Source organism: Balaenoptera ricei, chromosome 11, assembly GCF_028023285.1.
Source record: "Balaenoptera ricei isolate mBalRic1 chromosome 11, mBalRic1.hap2, whole genome shotgun sequence".
NCBI classification, from domain to species: Eukaryota; Metazoa; Chordata; class Mammalia; order Artiodactyla; family Balaenopteridae; genus Balaenoptera; species Balaenoptera ricei.
Window position 1 is genome coordinate 99,163,228 of NC_082649.1, and position 20,523 is coordinate 99,183,750.

The 20,523-nt window shown below is 47.1% G+C and overlaps 1 protein-coding gene across 3 annotated transcripts in view; it reads right to left on the bottom strand.

Annotated features, from left to right (window-relative positions):
* SRGAP3 (SLIT-ROBO Rho GTPase activating protein 3) overlaps nucleotides 1–20,523 on the bottom strand; it is a 250,690-nt gene that overhangs the window by 106,426 nt on the left and 123,741 nt on the right. For all 3 annotated transcript variants that reach the window (XR_009505955.1, XM_059940258.1, XM_059940259.1), the window contains exon 3: nucleotides 6,002–6,164. Coding sequence is in view for 2 of the 3 variants with exons in the window: in XM_059940258.1 (XP_059796241.1) it covers nucleotides 6,002–6,164 (163 nt within the window). In the remaining variant the exon portion in view is untranslated. The remainder of the gene's footprint in view (nucleotides 1–6,001; nucleotides 6,165–20,523) is intronic.

Below are 20,523 nucleotides of genomic sequence, written 5' to 3' on the forward strand. Positions count from 1 at the left end.
AGAATTTTCTATTGGTCTCGGTTGTCCCCAAATGCAATGCAAGGTAATGAATGCCCATTATTGGGGGAGATCTGGCAGAGAGAGGACAGCTCATGAAGAGGATGATAAAAGGACTGGAACAGAAGGCCTAGTGGACACCCATTGTTTTATTTCACCCTTCTTGTAAGAGCACCCAGTTTTTCCTGGGGAACCACCCTCAGCCATCCTTTGTCCTATGCATCAGGGGGAGTTGAATGTATGCCCAGCTTCAGGAGCACTCGTGTGACCCACACTGGTCCAGTCAGAGCCTGTAAGACCCAATTCTGGGAGAAGGGACCTCTCACTTTCCGCTGGACTTGAAGCAGGTAGGATGTAAGCCTGGGGCTGCAGGGGTCATGTGGTCATTACAGAGGGAGAGACTGACTATGCATGAGCCCTTCTCCCACCCCTCCTTAAAAACAAAACAAAACAAAAAACTGGAAAACAAAGAAAACTGGCACAGAATTGCAGAGAGATTGGGTTCTGACAACACCCTTTGTGCCCTTGAAGCCCCCATGCCTGAAGCCAGTCTTGGCTCGGAAGAGCCGATAAGCTCCCTTTCCTCCCTCAAGCCCGTTGAGCTGGGTTTCTGTTGTTTGCAACCGTAAGAGTCCTGGTCACTACGGTGGCTGCTAAGCGCTCATCCAGTCCATTTGACTCTGGTGGATCCACGTCTCACAGTTAAAGCAAGGGCCACCTGCATGCCCAAGTCCATTTGCCCAGATGAAGCCTAGAATGGCTGTGGAATGAGAAGTGCTGCTTCCAGGCATAACACACTGCACTGCAGAAGGGGAAACGGAGAATCAGGAAAAGGTGAGTTATTAAGTCAAAGAGCATTCTGCACCACGGAGGAGCTGGCAGGTGGAGCAGCTGCCCCAGGCCCAGGCACAGGCAGGACACCTGGCCTGGAAGCCACTCCCACCTCCTGCAGAGGCAGTGCCAGAATGTGACTTGGCAGATGGCAAAGGACTCCCACCCCAAGTGTAGCACTGTCACCATCTCCACTTCCCAGATGAGAAAACTGAGGCTCAGAGAGACTCGCCCAGGGTCACAATGTCAGTGACAGGTGATTCTGAGACAGACTCCAAAACCCCAGCCGTGCTGCCTCCTGGAAGTGGTGACAACTGGCCATTCTCAGGCTTTACCTTCTCATCTGTAAAATAGGCTGAGTGATGATCCTGTTCCCCAGTCTGACCAGAGACCAGCCCCTGCAGTCGTTTGAGGTCTGCAAAACTATTATTATGTAAGGATGCACGGCTCAGGGCTGAGATCATCTATAACTGATGTGACACAAGGGGGCCACGCTGTGCTAAATCAGCCAGTCAGGCCCCGTCCCCAGCTCTCTCTTGGCCCAGAGGGGCCGGGTCGTATCCTTTGTTCCACAGGCACAGAGCTGGTAACAAGGCAGCCAGGAGCTCAGCTGTAGACCTTTTTTCATTATTTTCCACCCTGTTAACCTCCATCACAAGTGAGGCTGCTGTCAGCCTAAATGAGAGCTGAAAAGATTTATCTCACTTGTCCCAGGGCTCAGCTCAGGAAAAGACCCTTCATTTCCTAAAGGCCCTGATGACCCTATCTCTGTGAGTCCCTCCCACCCAGAAAAAAAGATGTGACAGTGGCAGCGGCAGGCAGGGGCTTGTGATGGGACCAAGCAATCTGAATCCCTTCAGTTTGGCTTTGCAAAGCACTATGTGAATTTTTTTTTTATTGCACTGTATTTACCTTTCTAATTATGTTTGCTTATGCAAATATTAAAGTTAGACTGCACTTCATAAACACAGCCCCAGGAGGAGACCAGAGCAGACTGTGTGGCGGGTGGAGCGGGGGGTGGGGGGGGGGCAGGGGGAATTAGCTTGCAGTTACAATTTTCCTATAGAAGTCATCCTCAAAGTGAACAATCCACATACAGACCAGGGAGAGATGACTATATTTCAAACCAACTTGTCTTCTTCCTCTGTGTGTCTAGCAATCCCAGGTCGCCTCTTCCCTAAAACTAGTGCCTGGCAAGAACAGATGAGCTGGATCATTTTAGTAGTAATAGTCTCTTACATTCGTATTATAATAGCCAGCTTTCCTGAGCACTTACTCAGTGCCAGGCGCTGCTTTCCATGCTTTACTTGGGATTAATAACCCTCTTAACCCAAGCAACTGCCCTGTGGGTATTTCTATCCCCATTTCACAAATAACGAAACAGGCTCAGAGAGTTTCAGTAACAAACCCAAAGACACACAGCTAATAAACAATGGAACCAGGATTATGAAGCCAGAAATTTAAGACTTCTGCACCCAAAGACCATACCCTGAACCACTTCTCAATAATACCCACCTCTTTCACTTGCACCATTTCATTTAACCCTCATACTGCCCCTGGGAAGTAGCTGATCTTAACCTCATTAGATAGACAAACAAATGAGGAAAATTTGGCCCTAGAATTCCTGTTACAGAAACAGATCTTAAGAAAATAGCAGTGGCCCAGCCAACATCATTCTCAATGGTGAAAAACTGAAACTATTTCCACTAAGATCAGGAACAAGACAAGGTTGCCCACTCTCACCACTATAATTCAACATAGTTTTGGAAGTTTTAGCCACAGCAATCAGAGAAGAAAAAGAAACAAAAAGAATCCAAATCGGAAAAGAAGAAGTAAAACTGTCACTGTTTGCAGATGACATGATACTATACATAGAGAATCCTAAAGATGCTACCAGAAAGCTACTAGAGCTAATCAATGAATTTGGTAAAGTAGCAGGATACAAAATTAATGCACAGAAATCTCTTGCGTTCCTATACACTAATGATGAAAAATCTGCAAGAGAAATTAAGGAAACACTCCCATTTACCACTGCAACAAAAAGAATGAAATACCTAGGAATAAACCTACCTAAGGAGGTAAAAGACCTGTACTCAGAAAACTATAAGACACTAATGAAAGAAATCAAAGATGACACAAACAGATGGAGAGACATACCATGTTCTTGGACTGGAAGAATCAGCATTGTGAAAATGACTCTACTACCCAAAGCAATCTACAGATTCAATGCAATCCCTATCAAACTACCAATGGCATTTTTCACAGAACTAGAACAAAAAATTTTACAACTCATAAGGAAACACAAAAGACTCCGAATAGCCAAAGCAATCTTGAGAAAGAAAAATGGAGCTGGAGGAATCAGGCTCCCAGACTTCAGAGTATACTACAAAGCTACAGTAATCAAGACAGTATGGTACTGGCACAAAAACAGGAATATAGATAAATGGAACAGGATAGAAAGCCCAGAGGTAAACCCACGCACGTATGGTCACCTTATCTTTGATAAAGGAGGCAAGAGTATACACTGGAGAAAAGACAGCCTCTTCAATAAGTGGTGCTGGGAAAACTGGACAGCTACATGTACAAGAATGAAATTAGAACACTCTGTAACACCATACACAAAAATAAACTCAAAATGGATTAAAGACCTAAATGTAAGGTCAGACACTATAAAACTCTTAGAGGAAAACATAGGCAGAACACTCTATGACATAAATCACAGCAAGATCCTTTTTGACCCACCTCCTAGAGTAATGGAAATAAAAACAAAAATAAACAAATGGGACCTAATGAAACTTAAAAGCTTTTGCACAGCAAAGGAAACCATAAACAAGACGAAAAGACAACCCTCAGAATGGGAGAAAATATTTGCAAATGAAGCAACTGACAAAAGATTAATCACCAAAATATACAAGTAGCTCATGCAGCTCAATATCAAAGAAACAAACAACCCAATCCAAAAATGGGCAGAAGACCTAAATAGACATTTCTCCAAAGAAGATATACAGATTGCCAACAAACACGTGAAAGGATGCTCAACATCACTAATTGTTAGAGAAATGCAAATCAAAACTACAATGAGGTATCACCTCACACCGGTCAGAATGGCCATCATCAAAAAATCAACAAACAATAAATGCTGGAGAGGGTGTGGAGAAAAGGGTAATCTCCTGCACTGTTGGTGGGAATGTAAATTGATACAGCCACTATGGAGAACAGTATGGAGGTTCCTCAAAAAACTAAAAATAGAACTACCATACGACCCAGCAATCCCACTACTGGGCATATACCCTGAGAAAACCATAATTCAAAAAGAGTCATGTACCACAACGTTCATTGCAGCACTATTTACAATAGGAAGGACATGGAAGCAACCTAAATGTCCATCAACAGATGAATGGATAAAGAAGATGTGGCACATATATACAATGGAATATTATTCAGCCATAAAAAGAAACAAAATTGAGTTATTTGTAATGAGGTGGATGGACCTAGAGACTGTCATACAGAGTGAAGTAAGTCAGAAAGAGAAAAACAAATACCATATGCTAACACATATATATGGAATCTAAAAAAAAAAAAGGTTCTGAAGAACCTAGGGGCAGGACAGGAATAAAAACGCAGACACAGAGAATGGACTTGAGGACAAGGGGAGGGGGAAGGATAAGCTGGGACGAAGTGAGAGAGTGGCATGGACATATATACACTACCAAATGTAAAACAGATAGCTAGTGGGAAGCAGCTGCATTGCGCAGGGAGACCAGCTCGGTGCTTTGTGTCCACCTAGAGGGGTGGGATAGGGAGGATGGGAGGGAGACGCAAGAGGGAGGAGATATGGGGATATATGTATACGTATAGCTGATTCACTTTGTTATACAGAAGAAACTAACACACCATTGTAAAGCAATTATACTCCAATAAAGATGTTAAAAAAAAAAAAGAAAATAGCAGTGGCCCATCAACAGATGAATGGATAAAGTACATGTGGTATATCTATATATACATATACAATGGAATATTATTCAGCCATAAAAAAAGAATGAAATTCTGCTATTTGCAGCAATGTGGATGGACCTAGAGAATATTATGCTTAGTGAAGTAAGTCAGACAAAGACAAATACTATATTATATCACTTATATGTGGAATCTAAAAAATAATACAAATGAATGTATATGCAAAACAGAAACAGACACACAGATATAGAAAACAAACTACTGGTTACCAAAAGGGAGAGGGGCAAATTAGTGGTATGGGATTAAGAGACACAAACTACAATAAATGAAATAAATAAGCAACAAGGATGTATTGCATAGCACAGGGAAATACAGCCATTATCTTATAACTTTTAATGGAGTACAATCTACAAAAATACTGAATCACTATGCTATACACCTAAAACTAATAGAATATTGTAAATAAACTATACTTCAATTAAAACAGTGAATGTGACAAAGGTGTATATAAAAGAAGTTCACAGCAGCAATATTTATAATAATATGGAAATCACTGAAGCGTTCAACAATAAGGGACTGGTTAAATAAACTAGGGTACATCTATATGATGAAATATTATGCAATCTTTCAAAATGTTGTGGAATTATATTTATTGATCCGGGAAAATTTTGTACTCCAGTGTTATATAATTTGTTAGGTGACATAAGCAGAGAGTAAAATCGTATATGCAGTCTGATCTCATTTGGGAAAAGTACATACATATTCTAGAAAGTGTATAAAATCAGCACTCATAGAAAATGTATTTACATATGTACATATAAAGAAGTTCCTATGACAACCAAAGTGATTATGGCTGAGTGATAGCATTTCAGGTGACATTAATTTCTAAGTGTTTGTTTGTTTTTGAATTTTATTTTATTTTTTATATAAGTGTGAGCTCACCTCTATGTTTCCAAATCTCCTACAACGAGTGTACTACTTACCTAACCATGCAAAGGTTTTTATTTTTGTGGTGATGGTGGTTGCTGAAGTGGCTGAGCCCCCCAGCCATATACAGGACTCAAACTCAGGGTCTGGGGTGCCGAGTCCAGGCCTCAGCCCCCAACACCCTTCAACACGCCTGCCCCCTGGTCCCATGTCCCCAAACCACACCCCACCGTGGCTGGCTGTCTTGCCAAGGCCAGCCTGGGGCAGAAACTCGGGTGGCCCAAGTACCCACCTTTTTGAAGAGTCTGATGACATCCTCGCTGATTTGGGAGAGGCGGACGATGACATTGTTCATGAAGATGTCATTGAGGGTAGCATGGTCTCGGCTCTCCCGCCTGGTCTGATGCAGGACTAGATACCAACAGTTCACGGGCGAGAGGAGATACTGGTCCTTCCTGTGGAAACCAAGACAGCTCAGGTTGGCTTCACTGAAACTGCCAGCCACACAGTGTTCTACGTTGTCACCCACCGCGGCTCTTTTGACCCTCATGGGGCCCTTTCAAACGCGTTTTATTATAACATATTTAACAGCTGGGGCAACAGAGACCATAAGGAAGCAATCCTCCCAAGGTCGCAGAGCAGTGCGGGGGCCAAAACCCAGGTCTTTGACTAGAAGTCCTATCCCATCCTACTCTCCCATTGGATGTGACACTTGCTACATGTATCCCTCCCTTCTGAGAGGAAGCTGTCTTCCGTGGAGTTAAGAAATACTAAACCAGTTGTGCTTAAAATTCTTGTATGAGTTCTAGAAATATCCAGGGGAAAGAAAAAAAAGTGGACCCTTTTCTTCCCCTCCTTGCCTCCCCCAACCCCTGGGGGGTCCCTCCAGCTCTTAACCTTTTTGTCCTCCTCCAGGGTCAGTCCTGGTCTCTTGGCCTCTTGGAAACACATTCCTTTGACCCTCAATGGAGCTGAGGGCCTGGGGGATTTCCGGTTCTATACTTGGGAGGAGAGCCTAAGGAAATCTGCTTTTGAGTGAAGTACACACAAGACAAATCTTGGTCCTTCAATGACTGACACATTCTTAGTGTCCTCTAGCTGGGCATTATGCTAAAACCCCCATTTGAGGGGTTCTCAAAGTGTCGGGGTCCCCAGACCAGCAGCAGCATTGCCTGGGGTCTCTCAGAAATGAAGGCACTTGAGCCTCACTCCAGCCCTACTGAATCAGAACCTCTGGAGGTGACCCGGTGATCTGGGTTTTAACAAGCCCTCCAAGCTGCTGATTCACACACAAGTCTGAGAACCACAGATCTATGCACCAGTGTTTCCCTAAATTTGGGAAATGGGATATTTCTAAAAATGAAATGGGGGATATCTCTCTTCTCTGTGCTTTACCAAAGACCCCTCTCTTAGTCTCAATAAAGTGTATATATATCCTAGTGTCCAGGAAGACAGTAAAGGACAATCAGAAACCAAAATCAAACCAATAATCCCATGTTGCCACACGGGGCATCTGGCAGGTGTACTTGACCTATGACCCTTCCTCCACTTTCCAAGGCGGGAAGGTGATGCTGGGGCAGAGGCCCATCCACCACCTAGGGTGACTGGCTCAAGGTCCAGTCCCCCAGGCCTGCCTGGCTCCCCCAGGGGGGCTGGCCATGGTTCTCTGAGGAAATGCGGCCTCCCAGGATCAGTGTTTCTGAGGAAGGGAATTCTGCTGACTTCCGCTTTGACCACATCATCCTCCCAAAGTCAAGTGGAAGTGTAGCCCTGAGGGTCTCTGGGCAGCCACAGCACGTACACCCCTCACTGCACCCAAAGCCTGGGCTTGGGAAGGATAGGTGAGGAGAGGCCAGTTGACTTTTCTTTCTGTCACCAAACGGGCTTAAAAATCTGCCCAGGTAGCCAGAATTTGGGAGAAAGGAATTTGGTTGAGAGAGAGGATGGATATGTTAGAGACCTTTAAGGAAAATGGAGGAGACATTATGCTGTAAGAGAAACGAAGCAGTTTCTCCTTTGTTCATAGCCTAGAGAAAAAACCAGAACACTGAAATCCAACAGCCCAGCCCAAATCCCTCAGCATTTATTCCGTGTCAGGTCTCAGGTGGGCTCTGGGTGACCGTGGACACAGACCTGCCTCGGAGGGGCTCCTAATGAGGCGGCTGAGGCAGAAGGATTACAGTGGAAGGTGCTGAAGCGCTGGGATAGAAACACGCAGAGCATCCGTTCTGCGTGAGAAGCTGGAGAAAATGCGGAGCCCACTCCAGGTCCCCGTCACACAGTCCCCTTTGCTTTCCTGCCAGCTTCTTCCCGCCTGGGGTCTTCACGCGCGCTGTGCCATCTGGAGTGCGTGAGCCCCTGCTCTTCTCTCTTCCTCTGAGTCTTGGCTTAAATGATACTCCCTGGAGAGCGTGCCTCTGACCTCGCTCTAGGGCAGCAGTTCTCAGAGGTGGTCCCCAGCCCAGATGCATCAGCTTCACTTCGAAATTTGTTGGAAATGCAAATTGTCGGGGCCACTCCAGACCACTTAATAAGAAATCCTGGAGGTGGGACCAGCACCTGTGTTTTGACCAGTCCTCCAGGGGATCGCGATGCACTCTCAGGTTTGAGAATTTCTGCCTTAAGGCGTTTCCACTCCCCACCCATCACCCTACTCTAAGTTCTGTGAGAGCAGGAACTGTTTCTGTCTTAGTCACCATATCCAGTGCCCAGCAATGTGCCTGACATGTAGTAGGTGCTGTAGAAGAGAAACCCAACAGAAAAGGTCACATTTGTGCTGGGTCTTGAAGAATAGGTAGGAGTTTTCCAAATAGAGGGGCAGAGAGATCGCATTGTAGGCAGAGGGACCTGTGGATACAAAGATAGAGAAGCAGCTCAGCAGAGCTAGAATTCTGAGTGTGTTAGGGGAGGACATAAGGATGGGGAGACAGGTTAAAGGCTTGATTGTGGGGAATCGAACGCCAGCCTAATGAGTTGGGATTTTATCATCTAGGCCATATGGTTCTCAACCCAGGTTGCACACTAAAATCACCTGGGAAGCTTTTAAAAAACACCAAGACCCAGGCCCCACCCAAGACCAACTGAGTCAGAATCTCTGGGGGTAGAACCTTGGTATTTTTAAAACATTCTCTATAAGATTCTAATGTGCACCCAGGGTTAAGAATGCCTGCTGTAGGCAGTGGAGAGTCATGGAAGTTATTTAAGCAGAGGTATGATCTAACCAATGTGTGTCTTAGAAAGATCATTGCGGGCAGACTGGAGGATGATGGACAGATGAGTGGGTGGGTGGATTGTGGGGTGGATAGATGGGTGGATGGATGAGCAGGTGGATGAGTGGAGGGCTGGATGGGTGTGGGCAGAGGTGTGGGGCTGGAGGCAGGAGGACCAGTCAGGAGGTGACCCTAGTCCAGGAAAAGAGAGATGATGAGGGCCTGGGTGGTGGCCAGAGAAGGGTGAATTTAAGAGGCTCCTCACCAAGAGAGCAGAGAATCTTGGAGACTTCCTGGAAATAGAGAGGGGGTGGGGGAGGGGGAAGTGGATGGTGATTCTGAGATTTGGATCTCAGGCGACTGGTTGGATGCTGATGACATGAACCAAGATAAGAACTGCAAGGGGAGAAGTGGGTTTGGGCAGAAAATACTTTACATCCCATTTCCACAGCTTCCTAGGTGGCGATGGAAATGCAAAGATGAAAGGAGAGATGAGATAATTGAGCTGTTACCTAAATTACTTCAGGGGCTGAGCTCAGCCTGGGATGCAAGAATTGAACAGCTTCAGGGAATTAAATGTGCAAAATTTATGGAAGTCACAGCCAGAAGGTAAGTTTCAGGGGAAAGGAAAAAGGTCTTGAAAGGGTGCAAAAGTGCTGGGACAGCTTCGGGACCATTAATTAGGTCACCTGGCCAGGGAGACTGGGTAAGAGAAAGAGTGGAAAGGAGGCACTTTCCTTATCAGCAGCTGTGGGCAGGAGGCAACGCAAACGGGATTACAGGGGCGGCAGAAGGAGCAGAGGCAAGGAGGGGAGAGTTACCCGAAAGCAACCAAGGACTTGTCAAGCTAAAGGGAGTGGCTGCTGAGGAGATGAGGCCTTGGTTCATTCAGGCTTTCATTCATTCATTGTCTGTCTCTGTGTGTATGTGCCAGGCAGGCGAGGGGCTGGGGATGCAGCAGTAACCACAGCAGGCAAGACCCTGCTCCACAAGGCTACATTCGGGTAAGGGAGACACACAAGGAAGCAGAAGATGATGATACAGCCTCATAAATGTAGTAATGGGAAGAAGACTATGGGGCAGAGGAGGCCCCCTCGCCCAGGTCTGGTGGAGGGGTGAGCATGGATGGCTTCCTGGAGGAAGCACTTTCTAGACTGAGAACTAAAGCCTGGAATGGAGTTTGACAGGGGAGAGCTATCTAGGTGGAGAAATATGATGAACAAAGGCCTAGAGAGAGCAGGTTGGTGAGTCAAACGTAGTCAAGGGGGCTCAAGCATTATGTCCTGGAGTGATGGGGGGAGAGTGAAAAACAAGGTTGGAGAATTAGGCAGAGGCCACATAGTTAAGGGCCTTAAGTCCCAGTAGAGAGTTTGAGCTTCATCCTGAGGTTGGCGGGGAGCCACTGAGGGGTTTAGAGCAGGGGAGTGAAAGGGTAAAATTCCACTTTCAAACTCTCACTCTGGCTACTGCGTGGAGGATGGCCTTGAGGGGGCCAAGAGGGAAGCTGAGGGATTCAAGAAACATTTAGGTGGTAAACGGACTGGACCCTGAGATTGACTGGTTGGGAGGGAAAAGAAGATGCTCAGAATGACTCCAAGTCTCTCAGGCTGGATGCCCGAGAGCAGGGGTAGCATTTACTGAGATGAGGAACATTTACAGCAGCAGGGCAGGGAGGGAAGGCGATGAGATTTATGTGAAGACGGCGAGTCTAAAGGGCTTGTGGAACACTCAGAAGGCGATATCTGGGCTAGAGAGATAAATGTGGATGCCGGCAACAAGCACTTGGATGATATTTGAAACCATGGAATGACCTGGAACTCTTTACAAATGCACGTGACCATGTGGCAGAAAAGGCAAATTCTCAGGAGGCCTGTCGAGGCTGCAGCTGGAGGGATGGGGCAGGGCTGGGCTCCTCCTGCCCTGGTGAGCTGGAAGAGGCCTACGATGGGGATGATGTGCCAGCCCGTCCTCTGCAGACACTGTCCCAGGCCTGCCGTGCAACCAGCAGGCCCATCCTCTGGGTCCACTCCAGCACGGGAGGCTGCTTCTGCTCTCCCCATCTTCTCCCAGCCCCGGCTCCCCTCGTGTGGGGCAGCTCATTTGCAGAACAAAAGACCGGGGTGAACAGGGCTGTCCACAGCCAGGGTCAGGGTGGAGTTGACCGCTCTGTGGAGAGCTGCCGTCTGTGGCCTTGGCCACAATGGTACCTGGCTCTCACCATGTCAGAAAGAAGAGGGAAGGCCACAGATAGGGCCCAGCATGGTGAGACAGAAAGACACGATGAAACAGAAAGACACCTGGACTTGGGGGGGGAGGAGTACCCCTGAGTCCATACTGCCTGTGTGACTATATGCAGGTCTCTTAACCCCTGTGGCCTGGCTACTTAGACCATATTGTCAACCTTGGTGTTAAACACCAGAAAACAGCTCCAGGGTCATTCAGCAGTTCCCCCACTCGATACATTCTTATTGCGTATTTCACATGGACCAGTCCCCAGGGACATGACATGGTGCACAACAGACACAGCTCCTGCCTCCATGGAGCTTACAGTCCAGTGGGGGAGACACATAACCCTCAGAGAGTTCAGCACGTGTGGATGGAGTCACAGCCACAGAAAGTGCTAGAGAGGAGAGCATGGTGCATGAGGACTCATATCGAGGGGACCTGGCTGGATTTCGGGGTTCTCTGAAGTGTCCCTAAGGAAGGGGCCTTTCAGCTAGGCTCTAAAGGAAGAGATGGGGGAGGCAGATAAAGGGGCCAGGAGAGTGGGCTTGGGGGTGAGGATTCCAGGCAGAGGGAACAGAATGGGCAAAGGCTCACTGGGGGGCAGGGAGTTCGGTGCATTTAAGGTGCCGAATAAAGGCCAGTGTGGCTAGAGCCCGGGGAGCAAGGCAGAGGAGGGGCAGGTGCAGGGTCCCGAGGGCTCCGGCCAGCGCACTGATCACCATCCCACGGGCCATCTGGATTGCACCAGGACCGCAGGAAGAAGCATCCAGGCCACGTATGGCAGAGCTGGACACCGGCCTTCCCTTTTCAGGGGGTTATTTGTCCCTTTTGAAAACAGGACCCCTTTGACCTGAGACCCAGCTCTCCATGCTAGCAGCCATTTTGCCTGCTGCAGCCACACTTCTGGAAGATGCCAAAATGAACCTGGGCAGGCGTTCTGTCCTCTAAGGCACATCTTGAGGGCTTTTCTCCTTTTCCAGTCTTGCATCCCTGTGTCCACACAGCAGGTGGAAGCTGCTGAGCTAAAGTATAATTGAGAACTTTCACAAAGATGTGTATGTATTTTACTTTTTACAGCCAGAAAATAGCAGTGAAAATTTCTGGTGAGTCACAGCTTTCTTTCTTTGGCTAGGGGAGCTGGATACGAGGATCCAAGCATCTGCAGCTAGAGGAGCGAGGCCTCGCCAAGCTGGCGAGTTGGGAAAATGAAATCAGCAGTGAGCCAGCTTCTCCCCTCTTCTTCTTCTGGCTGGGCACCGGAAAATTCCGCTTAGCAAACAGAACCCATTTCCAGGCCTGTTGAGCCCCATGTTGCAGATGAATCCAAATCCACTGCCCTGGGATGGTGGTCCCTCCGGGAGGGAGGGGAGCTCCTGCAGCTGACCGCGTCCCCAAGACGCCAAGTCCCTGCCTCTGGCTTCCTGCTCCCTTCCAAGACATTCCAGGGTCTTGCACTACACTTGCTTGGGCGGCTGCCAGCAAAGCTCAGAAAAGCACTCCCTCAATTAGTTCTGAGGCCCAAAAAGTATGGTTAACCTCTTGCTACCTAAGTTGCCCCAATCAGGGTTTGGAATTCATTGTCCTTGCTGGGAGCATGAATCATTAATTCTGAAAATATTAACTGGGTGCCATCTTTTGTGCCAGTGCTAAGCAAAGTGAGTCACGCTCCCTGATTCATGGAGCTTACAGTCCAGTAGGGGCCTCAGGTGACAATCAAATAAGCACATAAGTACATAGGAAATGGCGTCAGTGATAAGAGCTGTGAGAGAGAAATGCATGGTGCCTCCTGAGTCTATATCAGAGGGGGGCGGGGGGGCTTTACCTCACCCAGGGAAGGTGGAGGTGGTCCTTCTTGTCACTGAGACGTTAGCTGAGATGTTTCTCCTGGTTGAGGCCTTCCCTGCCCCCCAGCGGCTCCTTGATCTCTAGTACACCACCCTATTTTATCGTTATTACAGCACTACCACGCCTGACATCCGTCCTGTTCATTTACTTTTTGTTTCTGTCTTTGACCCCTTTCTAGCTTACATCTGTCCTCTTCACCACTGTTTCTCTGGTGTCAGGCAGGTCTGGGCACACAGTCGGCTGATAGGTGAAAAGCGCCCAGAAGGATGAGGTGGGACCAGAAAAATGGGTAGGTTGTACAGTGGCCTAGGGATAAGGGAGAGCACCCCCAGCAGTCGGCGGGAAGGCTCTGCGTGCGTGGGCGCCTTCCCGAGGGCAGAACGGATGGACAAGGGGTGGAGACAAGGTCACAGAGGCAGCATAGACCAGGGCCTTGAGGGACAGGATGAGCATCTGGGCTGTGTACTGCTGGACACCAGTCTTCAGTAACAGAGCACCACAGATGGGTCACTTCAATAGCAGAAATGTATTGTCTCCCAGTTCTGGAGGCTGGAAGTCTGAGATCACGGTGTCAGCAGGGTTGGTTCCTTCTCAGGGCTGTGAGGGAGACTCTGTTCTGTGTTCCCCCCCCCCCCTCAGCTTCTGGCGGTATGCTGGCCATCTTTGGTATTCCAGCCATCTATGGTGATCCTTGGCATGTAGACACATCACCCCAATCTCTGCCTTCATGTTCACGTGATGTTTTCCCTGGATGTGTGTCTGTGTCCAAATTCCCCTTTTTTTATATTATAGGGACACTAGTCATGTTGGATTAGGGCCTACTCTAATGACCTCATCTTTACTTGATTACCTCTGTAAAGACCCTATTTACAAAGAAGGTCACACTCTGAGGTACTGGGGGTTTAGGACTTCAACATGTGAATTTTTTGAGGACAAAATTCAACCCATAATAGGCTGCTACCCCAAGTGGATCAGGAGTCTGAGGAGAGTTTACATGGTCACTTGGGCATCTTTCCTGTTGTCCATCAGGGAGCAAATGGACCTACGACACAGAGGATAAAGTCTAACCTCCTCCGCCGGCATTTAAGGCCCATTTAAGGCCCAATCTGCTGCCTGCCCAGCCCCCTCCCTCATCCCCCTTTCTGCTCCAGGCAGTCGGTGAAGCTCTGAGCCGGGAATGGGTTTCTTCATTTACCTATTTTTTGCCCCGCAAGGATTCTGAGTCTATTGTACTGGGAGTTGGGGAGCGTGGCTCTGCTGCTAATTGGCTGTGTGTTCTTGGGCTTGTGGCTCGACCTCTCTGAGGCTTTACTGCCTCATCCATCAAATGGATGGGTGAGTGATGGAGTGGCCAGTGAGGGCCTTTCAGACCTCTGTGACAAGAGCAACCATATATTTCAAAACCAAATGTATGCATGTGATCTGACAAAGGATTTTTTTCCCAATTCCCCAACTTATTTATTTGAAAAGCCTAACAAGAAGCACAAAAATGGAAACAGTGAATGGCTATTTTCTACCCTTTTATGTATCTAGCTTCAAAGACAAGAAAGTGAGGCTGCTGAAACCCGGGAAGGACTCTTCCTGGGTCACATGCATCCCCGCCTCGCATCTTTGCATTCACCCACTCAGAATGCCTTCCCCTCTTCACTCCAAGCAGCAAAATCTACTTCAAAGGCCTTTCCTCCAGGGATCATCTGAGATCCACAGAATGTTCTGTCTGAACCACTCATTTCAATCTTTTCGTATAGTTACTTCCAGATGACATTTTTTATCTTCTCGCTTAACTCACTTGTCAGTTGCCCTCCACACGTGTGGGCTTGTGTCATCACTTATTCTATAAGCCCCTTGAAGGCAGGAACCATCTCTCATATTTCCCTGTATCCCTCCAGAGCCCTCGGCAGGCTCTAATTCATTCACTCATTCACCCACTCTTCTACTATCCTTTGAGTATCTGCCATGTGCTAATAGGCACTGTCCAGTCCCAGGGTATTAGAAAGATGACTGGATGAGCCTTGAGAAGGCTCACAATCTAGTAGTTGAACTTAATGCAAACCAAGAATTCTTATGGCCATTGGTCAGAACACCTTTAGTTGAAGTGAAGGAAAAACTTACTTCAGACTGGCTTACACAAAAATGGTAGTAATGGGAGGAAGAAAAATTTTAAGGATCAAAAATTTTAATCAAAAAAATGTAAAGGAATAGGAGGTTGTTGCCCTCGGGCATGGCTGCATCCAGGGGCTCAAAGGATGTCAGCAGGACCTGGTCTCTATCACTTGGCTCTGCTTTCCTCTCCCTGTGCTGGCTTCACTCTCAGGCAGGCCGTCTCCAAACCAAAAGTACCCTGACTGCTAGTAATCCCAGTAAAAAGAGAGCTTTTCCCCACCTGTTCCACCAAAAATCCTGGAATTGCAGGTCGCTAGATTAAAGCTCTGTGGCCAAGAGGATACAATGCTGGTCACAGGCTCACCATTGTTCAGGGATGATTCCCCAGAGGAAAATCTAGGTCTCGTTATGAAAAGAAGAAGGGAGGGATGCTGAGCAGGGGAGAGTAACAGATGTTTCCTATGTTATGCTGTGTGAGGAAGGGGATCTCAGAGGAGTGGGGGAGGGAGTGGCTCATTCTGCCTCAGGGTGGATGGGTAATCACAGAAACATCTGCAGTTGGCTTGAAGTACACGTAAGAGTTTGCTGGGTGGGAAACACAAAGATGGACATATCCTGCAGGCAGACGGAAGGCTGAGTGTGAAGCTGTGAGGTCAGACAAGACATGGATGTTCCGGGGCTGAAAGAAGTTCTTTTGGGCTCGGGCAGCAGTGATGCAGGGCATGGTGAAAAGGTGGCAGGAAGGGAGGAGCCAGACCACGAAGGACTTCGAAGGTCAAGGTTGAATGAAGGTTTTGAATGGTCCAGTGATATGATCGCTGGGTGGGAAGGCCAGGTGGGAGGCAGAGCAGCTGTCCAGGTGAGGGGGGAGAATTTGGGGCTTTCCCTGCGAGTCACCTGGTGGCAAACAGTGGGCGTGAGGCTTCAGGGCAGGGCAGCCCCTTCATGAAGCTGAGATCTGCTGACTTAGAAGCTGCTGTTGGCTGACACCAGCCCTGAGACAGTCATTCCATAAGGGATGAACTACATCCATTGGGTCACCTGCCTGAAGCAGGTTCTGCTTACCCATGCTGGGTGCTATGGAGTCAAAGGCTGGGGTTCAAATACCAGTTCTGCTCCTCACCAGCTGGGTGAATTGGGAAGCTAGTCAAACATTTTCTTTCTTTATCTGTAAAACAGGGTTGATAACGCCTACCTAACAGTGGTGCTTTAAGGATTAAATGAGGTAATTCATAAGACACTCTCAGCATCAAACCCAGCGCCTGATAATAGTAATAATCATTATTACTGGCATCACTATTATTGCCACCAGCACCTCACTTGGCTATTGGGAAAATCCATTGACTGATGTATATAACCATACAGCCCATGGTAGGTTTGCTATAAATGTTGGTTTTCCTCCTCTCATTACTACCTTCTCCCCCAGCAAACCCTTATGTGTACTTCAAGGCCCAGTGCCAATGGTCCAGAGACGCCCCCTCCACCCTGAGGATCGGTCCTCACACCTCAAAGTGATGGCACACTGGGTCTGGTCCAGCAGCACTCCTGAGCTCCCTTTTGACTCGCTGAATGTATTCTTGGTACTGGAACAAAAATTCCTGCCTCATTAGGCAATATCTAGCCAACCTCATCTTCTCTTTCCCTGTGAGACCCTTTGCCTTGGTTTATCCACCTGCAAAATGGGTGCATCACGTGGTACGTGCAGCACCCGGCAGAGGAAGGGTGCTGACCCACAGTTCCTCCGGTCAGTTCTTTCACCAACCAGCGGGGATTCTAAGCCAGGCCCACCCTGGCTGGCCTTCAGGTCCCTTGCCTGTCAGATGGGGATGACGACACCTTCCCTGACTCCCCCAGCCCCACCAGGATTCTTGGGAGAATTCAAGCAGCTAAAGGCTGGGGAGGTACTCTGCAAAGTGTAAGGTGCTGTATAATCTTGGAAGATCATTATTGTCCTCTTTGCCTAATGGAATTGAGTCAAAACTAAACCCCTGCATATCACTGCTTGTTAATTACAACAACATCTATTTTATCTTTATTACACATCTATTTTCATTTTTAGAATAAAATTTAAATGATATGCACGTATCTATGTATATCAAGTATATCCAAATATAAATAAATCACGTCCTGGTTAATATTAATACTTTGGAAGTTGCTGATTACAGTCTCTGAGGATTCCAGGAAACTGGGTGTAGGATCTGGGGAGGCCCCAGAAGGAAAAACTGGAAGGAGGATAAGGGGCTGTAGCCATTACAAAGACCACTCAAGGGGCTGACCCTCCTGCCTTAAAATCCCTCCCAGCAACGAAAACCAAGGTGGGGGCTGAAGAGGGTGGAGATGAAAGATGTTCACGTTCCAGGAGGAGCTGGCAGGGGCCCTCGGGGTATCTCATGTTGGCTTCAGGATTTCTGCCATCCCGCACACCACCATACTTCATACCTCCCTGTTGAGTGTCTCTTTTTACTTAAATGGATTTATTTACAAAAAGGACTTTCCCTAGTCTTAGTTAAAATAAATTTTAAAAACCAGCTTTACTTGCCCTAAATAGAAGGTTACTAGAAAAAAGTAAGTTCAAAACAGTATCATTGAATCCTAGGCAGATGCTAATACCCAAGATCTGTTGTCTGTTTGTTAAAAGGAGTGTTAGAGAGGTGTTAGCAACACACTAGAGCCAAACTATAACTGCAAAGACTGAAAGAGAACTGAAAAGATCAGTCGCTATTTATGGCTCACGTGCTATCGATGGTCCCTCCCTCATTCTGAGGAACACTGATCCGGTCTGACAAGGCTTCACATTACAGAAATGTGCCCCTAAGACACCCGACTGTTGTGTACATACCTCCATGGATTGGCACCCACACCTCCCAAGGCAGCCCTTTTCTTGCTGGACAGCTCTGGCTACTGGAACGTTCTCAAGGTTGAGTTAAAGTCTGCTTTTCTGAAAATGCTATCCTTGGACCTCACTTCTCTCCTTCAGCATCCCCACAAGTCTATTTCCTTCAAGTATTTGAAGAAAGTATTTAGTAGTATCTTGGTCTTTTCAGTTATTCGTTCAAAAAACTTTGATAGAGCTTCTATTGTATGTCAGAGAGAGAGAGGGACTAGAAATGACCCCTTGTCTTCAAGCAGCTGGCAGACTGAGGTGGGAGAACCAGACATATGAACTGGATCATTCCTTGATCATCTGACCCGAGCCCCAGGAGAGCGACATACAGATCACCATGGTAGGCCAGGGGAGGAGCAATGACTGTGAACCTGGGACCTGCAGCAGGGACTTCGCAGAGGAGGTGAGCCCTGAGCTGGCCCTGGGGAGACGAGCATGAGCTGATCAGCTGGAGAAGAAGGAGCCCTCTGATGCCCACACAAGGAGGATGTGGTCTGGACTGATGGGTGACTCTCAGGAAACACGAAACCAGCCCAGAGAGGTGAGGGGACATACCGAGAGTCATGCAGCTAGAAGAAATCTTGCACTTTGGAGCCAGTTAAACCAAGATTAGAATCCTAGATTATCATCGTAAGTGAAGTAAGTCAGACAGAGAAAGACAAACATCATATGATATCACCCATATGTGGAATCTAATTTTTTAAAAAAAGATACAGATGAACTCTTTTACAAAACAGAAGCAGACTTACAGACATCGAAAACAAACTTATGGTTACCAAAGGGGAAACGTCGGGGGGAGGGTTAAATCAGGAGCTTGGGATGAACACACACACACTACTATATATAAGACAGATAACCAACAAAGACCTACTGTATAGCACAGGGAACTCTACCCAATATTCTGTGACAACCTATATGAGAAAATAATCTAAAAAAGAATGAATATATGTATATGTATAACTGAATCACTTTGCTGTACACCTGAAGTTAACACAACATTGTAAATCAACTATACTCCAATAAAATTAAAATATTAAAAAAAAAAATCCTAGTTCTGCCACTTACCTGTTCTAGCTGTGTCCCTCTGAACAAATTACTTAATTTCTCAAAGCCTCAATGTTTTCAACTAGAAAGACAGAGATAGTACCTGCCTCAGAGGTCACAACGTTTACCATGAAGTTTAAATGAGACGATCCATGTCAAACATCTATAGGGCACCGGGCATACGGTAATATGGATGTGGGGGGAATTTGAAAGATTAAACATATGGTAATATGGATGTGGGGGGAATTTGAAAGATTAAACATACGGTAATATGGATGTGGGGGGAATTTGAAAGATTAAACAACCTGCACAGCACAGACGCAGAGCCATCAGGAAAGAGTCGGCTGGCAACCTGTCCTAGGAGAATACCAGCTCTGGACAGCATTACTGGAAAGCCATCACTGGTGCGACGGTAGCCATAGTAACAGCAGCAGCTATGAATGGAGATGCGATTCCCACCTGGAGGACCTCCTCCATTATCCCCACCTCGGTCTGAGCAAACCTTTTCATTCTGAATCCTTTGCACATTTTACTCACTACAAAAGTGCTTCTATCCTTAGGATTCACCTGGAAGGCTAAGTCTAAATTATAGCATCTTTTTAGGGAAATGCTGCATCTGTGAAAACAAAGTCTGTGATGTTTTATCCCCCCAAAGAAGCATTTTCTTGGCAATCAACTTAGTTGCTCACTGAATCCTCCCTCTCACCTGCTCCGTGAAGCTAAGAGATGCTCCAAACCTCCTGTGCAGAGAATATTAAGCATTATTCACTGACTGGCCAAGCACCTCCCAGCTTTTTCCACACTCTGACTTTCCACAGTTTAAACATATTTGAATAGAATTCCCTGTTGCTTTTTTTTCACAGCTGTCCAAATAGCAGCAACCAACACTTAAACTTCTGGAGAGAGCATTTTTAGCAGGTATATCCCCGGAAGGTCAGGGGTATCAAAAACGGAGGGAGTCAGAAAAGAAGGGGGCTCTGTCACCTCCCACACTATTTGCATGCAGCATGAACATTCCAGAGGGGAATCCAGAGTTTGTCTCAACAGAGCTTTTTAAACTGGGTCCCAAGGAGCGCTTGTTTGGTAAAAAATTAATAAATATCCTGAGGGAGGGAGAATCCTGTGGTCAAACAGCCTTCAGAAAGAAGTCAACAGGCTTATTTATTGTAAAACCTCTCAGAGCCTTTCATGGGGAATCTCTAAGGGGAGGTACAGAGTGGCAGTCTTTCCCACCTCCACTCATTCTCGCTCTCTTTGCCTCCTCCCGCACGCCCCACCACCAGCCTCCACAGCTGGACAGCTCAAGGTGTTGGAGTTTCAGAAAACACTTCTCTGGAGGAAGAAGAAATCTTAGTTCCAGGAAACCTCTGGCTTCCTAGAACTACCCAATTTGTTTGCAGGACATCCCTCTACCCCCAGAGGCAGGTCTTAAGGTCCCTGTGTGCCGCCTTCCCCAGCACATTTCTGCTCATGTGGCCAGGCTCCCAGCCTCGAAAAGGACAA